Source organism: Alosa sapidissima, chromosome 13 (genome assembly GCF_018492685.1).
Source record: "Alosa sapidissima isolate fAloSap1 chromosome 13, fAloSap1.pri, whole genome shotgun sequence".
NCBI lineage: Eukaryota > Metazoa > Chordata > Actinopteri > Clupeiformes > Clupeidae > Alosa > Alosa sapidissima.
The window spans coordinates 19,521,782-19,529,456 of NC_055969.1; the positions used below are offsets into that span (position 1 = coordinate 19,521,782).

At 46.9% G+C, this 7,675-nt stretch overlaps 1 protein-coding gene across 1 annotated transcript in view; it reads right to left on the reverse strand.

Annotated features, from left to right (window-relative positions):
• Window positions 1-7,675, reverse strand: part of dnm1a (dynamin 1a) — a 74,776-nt gene that overhangs the window by 6,051 nt on the left and 61,050 nt on the right. The window contains 7 exon segments of the mRNA XM_042060135.1: window positions 2,511-2,609; window positions 2,611-2,706; window positions 3,718-3,959; window positions 4,735-4,905; window positions 6,427-6,441; window positions 6,865-6,976; window positions 7,221-7,330. Of these exon segments, the coding sequence (XP_041916069.1) occupies window positions 2,511-2,609; window positions 2,611-2,706; window positions 3,718-3,959; window positions 4,735-4,905; window positions 6,427-6,441; window positions 6,865-6,976; window positions 7,221-7,330 (845 nt within the window).

Below are 7,675 nucleotides of genomic sequence, written 5' to 3' on the forward strand. Positions count from 1 at the left end.
AGACCTCCTTTGTGCACAGCAATGGCCCCCTATGAGAGCCTATGATATACGTCTCAGAAAGAGGTGTGTGGCTGTGGCCTTTAGGACTCTGTGGTCAGGACGCAGGTGTGCACTCAGCTACGCTACAGAGGTGGCATTCTCTTAATGACCCTGTTTGAACTTCAGACACATGGGGCAGGACTCTGTCCACTCCGTAACCACGGTAACCTTTTGTGAGAGAGTGGTTAGGGAGCGGTCAGACTCTCAGGGTCATGCAGCAGGAAGAGCCCAGTCCAATGTGCTGAGACCAGCACCAGACACGAGAGAGAGAGAGAGAGAGAGACAGTTATAAGTAAGTTATTAAGAGGGTGAGTGTGAGTAATTAAAAGGGGTGAGTGTGAGAGATACAGAGAGGGTTAAGTGTGTTTGTGTGTGTGTGACAGAGAGAGACAAAGAGAGTGTGTGAGGGTGTATTTGTTAATTATAGAGAGGGGTGTGTGTATGTGTGTGTGTGTGTGTGTGTAGTGTGTTTGAGACAGAGAGAGAGAGTGTGAGTGAGTGTGTGTGTGTGTTTGTTATTATAGATAGGGTTGTGTGTGTGTGTGTGTGTGTGTGAGTGAGTGAGTGAGTGAGTGAGTGAGTGAGTGAGTGAGTGAGAGAGAGTGAGAGAGAGTGAGTGAGTGAGAGAGAGTGAGAGAGAGAGAGAGAGAGAGAGAGAGAAAGAGAGAGAGAGAGAGCTGGGCAAGTTGGTGAGACTGGGAGCACCACACGTACCAGAAGCGTTAGTCCTCACTGGTCACTGATTGTAATTCTGAAAGAGGAATCATAGCGGACAGGTGGAGGTGGTGGTGAGGGAAGATGAGGGGTGAGGGGGTGGTGGTGCAAGACCAGAGGGTTTTAGATGTGGAGGACAGAGAGAGAGACAGAGAGACAGAGAGAGAGAGACGCACGGCACTACTGACTGCTGTCATGTCTGGTCAAACTCCAGACTAATAACACTCCTCGTGTTAATTTCAGTCCAGTCCAAAAGAGCTAGTAACTACTCATGCGCTTACTTAGTGTGTGTTGATTTCAGAGAGTGTTTTACTGTATGAGATTTACCTAATTAGTGACTGACCAGAATGAATCCTCAGTGTAAAGATGTTTAGTTGGTTAAACTGAATATTTAAGGGAGTATACACACATCCCTTGCTGCAGGTGTGTGTGTGTGTGTGTTGAGGCTAGACAGCAGTCTTGAGTGGTGTGAGTGTCTCATTAAGGAGGCAAGCAGCTGCCCTGACTGTTTTCAGGTACTGTAATGTTACCAGAGTTAGCACAGGACCACAAGCAACAGAGGGCAATGTTAGCAGATTATTAGCATCACAGAGGAGACAGAGAGAAGAAAAAAGCAACCCAACGCGCGCACACACACACACACACACACACACACACACACACACACGATGTCCCCTGCCACATACACACATTCTTTCTTCCCTTCACACCTCTTTGGTCCTGCAGATTTCCCAATTGCGCCAGACAAATTCCTTAAAAGTAGTGCGTTAAAGGTCTGTGACTCTAGCCTGCACTTGTTGATGTTTGACACAAACATAGTGGCTCAGATTGAGCCGTGAACAATCCCAGCCAATTAGGATACTGTTTCAACACAGAGTCATTTAATATGATATCAACAACTTTTTATGTATGTGAAAGCAAAATGGCAGACTGCATCCTTCAGACTATCAAACTATGATTTACTAATAACTTTCTTGGCAAAATGTTTCTGAACACTTTGCTACAAATGTCTGATTAGAAGTACATCCGTCCTCTTATGTGTGTGTGTCTTCTGAAGACTCACGGTGAGTCTACACCATGTTTTTGAATGTGCGCAAAGCTCTTCGGTCTGGTGTATCCTGTTCCGTTGCACTATACGCTCTGTGATTGGAATGCTTCAGTTGTGTGGCCGTTGTAACCCAGCTGTACGCCACTCCCTCTAGCTTTCCCTCAGTCACACACACACACACACACACACACACACACACACACACACACAGAGTAAATACCACTACAGTCTTCAGCTCCACTGGAAACAAATTCAAGATCTTTGTCTCCTCTCAGCCTTGATGGGATGTATTTAAAATATCCAGTTCAAGTTTATTCATACATAATAACTGTAATCGACTGAAAGAATCCATGCTTCACATATTTTGAAGTGATGCTCCCCAGATGATTACAATCAATCAGCTCATCACAGTGATTATAACTCCCTTCTTAATATTTGGATATGAGACACGTATCTGCAGCTTTTAACTGTGTATATACTGTAGATATAGTAAGATCAACACATTGACATTAACTTTGCTCCCTGTCACAGGTTGCCATTAGTTCTTATCTTTCCTTTTAAAGCTCACCTGTATTCCATATCTTTAGCTTTTAACACATGCCATGGTTGCTGTGGTTTCCCAGACTTCTTTCACAATCTTAAATCACTGTCCACTTTTTTTAAAACATCCTCGCCAGCACCTCTCCCTCTCTATGGTAACGGGACTCACCTGGGCACGCCGGGGGGTGCACGGTTGGGGCGCGAGGGCACCTGTGGGGGTCCCGGGTCAGGTGAGGCCCCCGGGCGCGAGGGGACGGGGGGGCCTCCGGGGGGGGGGTCCCGGCGCAGAGCCCCGCGAGCCTGGACGTGCTGGGGGACCTGGAGGGGGCCCTCGTCTCTGAGGAGTGGGGCTTGTGGCAGGGGACCTGGAGGAGCAGGGGCGGGGGAGGGGGGGGGGGGGGGGGGGGGGGGTAAAGTTTCGAGTTTAAAGGAAAGTTAATGTTATTTTTTTAATTCCATTCATTCATTCATCTCCAACACAATTTCTAATCTTTTACATGTGTAATCCCACCTTACTATGTTTACTTTCTAATCACTTTAAGATACATCCCTGTTTTATTTCTGAAATCTGAAAAAGTATAAACTGTGAAATCAGCTTGTGGTGACATGTGTTCGACTGTTGATGACAGAGTGCCCGACTTTGACACAGGACACTCAGCATAAAGAAGTACATATGGAGATGTGCCAACTTATACACAGTATAAGGAACTACATACTGTATGCAGATGTAGATGATAGATGAAGAGCCAAAACCTCAAAATGATGGTGAAAAAAAATGTAAACTGAAAATACGTTATTACAAGCCCTAATGCTTTGCCATGCTACATAGTGTGTGCTTTTTTCAGGGAACACTAGGGGGCGCCATGTCACTGAACCCACAGTGACTCAACTGCACACCCTCCTGACTGATTACTGACTTGGTATGATGATATGAGGAGTGTTCAAGACAGTGATGGCAGGCGACTGTTGGGACTGGATCCTGTGCAGAGAGATGACCCCACTGACCTGTCTAATTCTACTTCATTGTGCCTTCCTCCCTGCCCCTCTTCCTTCCCCCTCCTCTCCACTGTCTCCCTCCTCTCCTCTCCTCTCCTGCTCTCCTCTCCTCTCCTCTCCCTCCCTCCTCTCCTCTCCCTCCCTCCTCTCCTCTCCTCTCCCTCCCTCCTCTCCTCCTCCTCCCTCCTCTCCTCCCTCCCTCCTCTCCTCCCCTCCCCCCTCTACTCCTCTCCACTCCTCTCCTTTCCTTTCCTCTCTCTCCCTCCCTCCTCTCCTCCCCTCTCCTCTCTTTTTCCCCCCTCTCCACCTCTCCCACTGCTCCTCCTCTCTACCTCTCCTCTCCTCTCCCCCCGCCCCCCCACGCTCCTCTTCTTCCTCACCTGCCCCCGGATCCTCCTCTCTGCACCTGCAGCCAGGAGTCGTCGACGGGCGGGGGCATGGCGGTGGTGATGGTGGTGGTGCTGATGTCGCCGATGATGTTGAGCGCCTCGCGCAGGGCGTAGTACATGCGCAGCATCTCGTCGCGGTGCTGGGCCTGCTCCTGGGACTCCTCCATCAGGGAGTTCTGGTCCCCGCACGAGTACAGCTGCGCCAGCAGCTCCGCATTAATGTACTCCTTAGTCTGGACACAGGACGCAGGAGACGGGGAGAGGTGGACAGAGAGAGAGAGGGGGAGGGGGGCAGGGAGAAAAGAGGAGGATAGAGGGGGAGAGGTGGACAGAGAGAGAGAGAGAGGGAGAAAAGAGGAGGATAAAGGAGGAGAGATGGACAGAGAGAAAGAGAGGGAGAAAAGAGGAGAGATGGACAGACAAGAGAGACAGAGGGAGGGAGAAAGGAGGAGGATAGAGGGGGAGAGATGGACAGAGAGAAAGAGAGGAAGGGAGAAAAGCAGGGAAAGATGGACAGACGAGAGAAAGAGACAGAGGGAGAAAAGAGGAGGATAGAGGGGAAGAGATGGACAGAGAAAGAGAGGGAGGGTGAAAAGAGGAGAGAGAGATGGATAAAGGAGGAGTGATGGACAGTGAGAAAGAGAGGGATGGAGAAAAGGACAGAGAGATGGACAGACAGGAGAGAGAAAGAGAGGGAGGAAGAACATAGAGGGAGAGATGGACAGAGAGAAAGAAAGAGGGATGGAGAACAGAAAAGAGAAGAGAGGGGGAAAGCCAAGAGAGAGAAAGGAGGAAGAGTGGAATGAAAAGAAGAAATAGAGATGGACAAAGACAAGAGAGGAGGATGTGAGAGAGAGACAGAGAATGTGGGAGGAATGAGAGGAGGGAATGAGGGGGGAGAGGTGGAAATGTTTAGAGGTGAGCAGTTAACATAACTGTGAATGATTAAAGTATGTGTAAAGTGTGTGTGTGTGTGTGTGTGTGTGTGTGTGTGTGTGTGTGACTGACGTTGTTGACCATCAGGTGCATGATGGTCTTGGGGATGAGGTCCCGGACGGTCTTGTTGACGATGCCCATGTAGGAGTCCACCAGGCTGCGGATGGTCTCCACCTGGCGCTCCAGCTGGGGGTCCATGGAGTTCATGAAGCTGTCTGAGCCATTCTCATCCGAGGTGTCACTCTGGACACACACACACACAAACACAAACACAAACACAAAAACACACACACACACACACACACACACACACACATAAGACAGTTAGTGTAGACACACACAGAAATGAGAAGAAGACAGACAATAACAATTAAACCTATAATAATAATAATGAGAAAATCTAACAAGATATAAATAAACATAGTATACTATATAAAGCACCTATAAGCATAATCATAAAGAGCTGTATGAATGCTGTAGTTCGTAGTTCTGAGACCTGGACCCCTTGAGATACTTTAAAAGTATTTAAAAGAAAGGTGAAAAGAAATATATTCAAGAGCGTACTACTCACACTACTCACAATACAGGAGCTAAATGACAGATGTGCTAAAGTATGCACTAAACTACTTTACTTTAAAATTAGACAGATATTCTAGTTTTAAAGATTTCAATACTTTATGATGGATGGTCTGACTGGCGAAGTTTAGGGGCAACAGGAAAGTCTTTCACAAAGTAGACAGCAAAAAACTGTCTTGAAGTGCTAGAACATTCTTTGATTTCAGTGGTGGACAGACACACACACGCACAGATATTTTCCTTCAAATTCGTTTGCATACTGACGAATCAGCTCCATTAGTATGCATTTGAGATCCAACAACCACAAAGACATGATCTCACACTGGGCACTGACTGGAGCTACCACACACACACACACACACACACACACACACGCACACGCACACACTTACTCCTTGTGTGTGTGATTAAAGCTCAGATCTGCTTTCAGAGGTCTGTCCGTCTTGGTGTGTGTGGGCGAGCCTTTATCTAAAGTCTTAACTCACCCTGACTCCACCAATCACATGGCTCTGCAGTGCAACACTGTGCTGTCGCTCAATGCCCCGCCACACACACACACTTCCTGATCTCGGGAGGGTGACACAATTACCTCATCGACTGATTGTAAAAACATCAACATCACAACCAATCAGGCGGATTCATTAGGCATCAGAGAGAGATCTCACAGCCTATCAGATAGTCTTATGGACAATGATCACCTGATCTGAGGAGAGTGATAAATTGCACCAAACTCCAACATCATCAGGATTATGTATTTTTTAGGTTTTTATTTTGGCCACTAAGCTTAACAGTGACAGGTGACAGGTTCATAAGCTTAAAGGTATACTATGCAAGATTTTCACCCTAATATAACCTTTACAAAGCCAATTTGATGGTAAACAAACTTGTAATAGAGGAATCGTTCACCTAGCATAGTCATACAGCATAGCCCTAGTGAGTCGCTAACAAGAGAACCAGCCATGCAACTTCAAGAATAGTTGACCCGAAGACATCTCACGAGAATCATGAAACATTACCTTGTCATCAACGTTACAACGGCAGAGTAAAATATAAATATATCGCAACTCTACAGTCGCGATATATTCAGGGGGAGTTCTACAGTCGCCAAAAACACCTGATACTGCATAGTATACCTTTATCAAAGAGTGTAGGAACATAAAGAGAACATTATAGGCTGACAGAACTTACCTTTCCTTCTTTGTCCTAGTCAGAGAGAGAGTGAGAAGAGAGAGAGAGAGAGAGAGAGAGAGAGAAGAGAGAGAGAGAGAGAGAGAAAGGAGAGAGAGAAAAAAAAAGAGAGTGAAGGAGAGGAACAGAATTAGCATAGATTTGCAAAGTCACAGGAATATGTACAGGTGTGTGTAGCACAGGTAGATGTAGCACAGGGGTATTTGGCACAGGTGTGTGTGGACTCTACTGTATGGAAGTAGTACTTATTGCTGCACTAACTTGTCCTTGTCACACTATACCTTGATTGTTTCCATTTTTGTAAGTCACTTTGGTTAAAAGGATATCAGCAAAATGTAATGTACTGAAAAAGGTGTGTGTGTAGCACAGGGATATGTAACATAGGTATAAGTAGCCAAGATCTAGCACAGGTGTGTGTAGCACAGTGTGTGTTCTTACAGCGGCACGCTCTGGGTAGACGCCGGCGCGCAGGAATGATGCCTTCCAGCCATCCAGGTCCTCCTGTGTCTCACAGGCCAGCTCCAGCTGCCGGTAGTCCTTATACACATTCCTTACGGAGGGATAGAGGGAGGTGGAGAGAGGGGAAGAAAGAATGGGTTTAGAGAGTGTGGGAGACGTTACAAAGACTCTAGGGGTTTGTTTCATTTTTATCGTAGTTCTGTGTGTTTATGTGTGTGTGATTGTGTGTGTCTGTGTGTGTGTGATAGAGAATTACCTTGTCATGCCAATAAAGCATATTGAATTGAATTGAATGAGAGAGTGCGTGTGCGAGTATGTGTGTGCATGACACAGACCTCTGCTCAGTGTTGAAGAGGGCAAAGATGTGCTTTCTGGACATGAATCCAGCATCCACATCGCGCAGCTTCAGGTTGTCCACCTGGAGCATGTACTTCTTTTCTTTCTCCTGCAGGGGGCGACAGATGCAGGTCAGACTAACACCAGGGCAGATGCAGACAGTGAGAGAGACAGACGCCTCAGCCTGGGACGGATTAAAGCGCCAAGCCAAAATGCACACACTGATAGCTGACACACGGAGCACAAGAGAGAGGGATAAAGTGTGTGTGTGTGTGTGTGTGTGTCTCTTTATGTGTGTTTGAGAGAGAGTGACTGGTGTTCCAATATGCTCATGTGAGTGACTAAGACATTTAGGCAGAGAGAAAGAAGAGGGGGCAGAGAGAGAAAGAGAGAGAAAGAGAGAGAAAGAAAGAGAGAGAGAGAGAAAGAAAGAGAGAGAAAGAGAGAGAGGGGA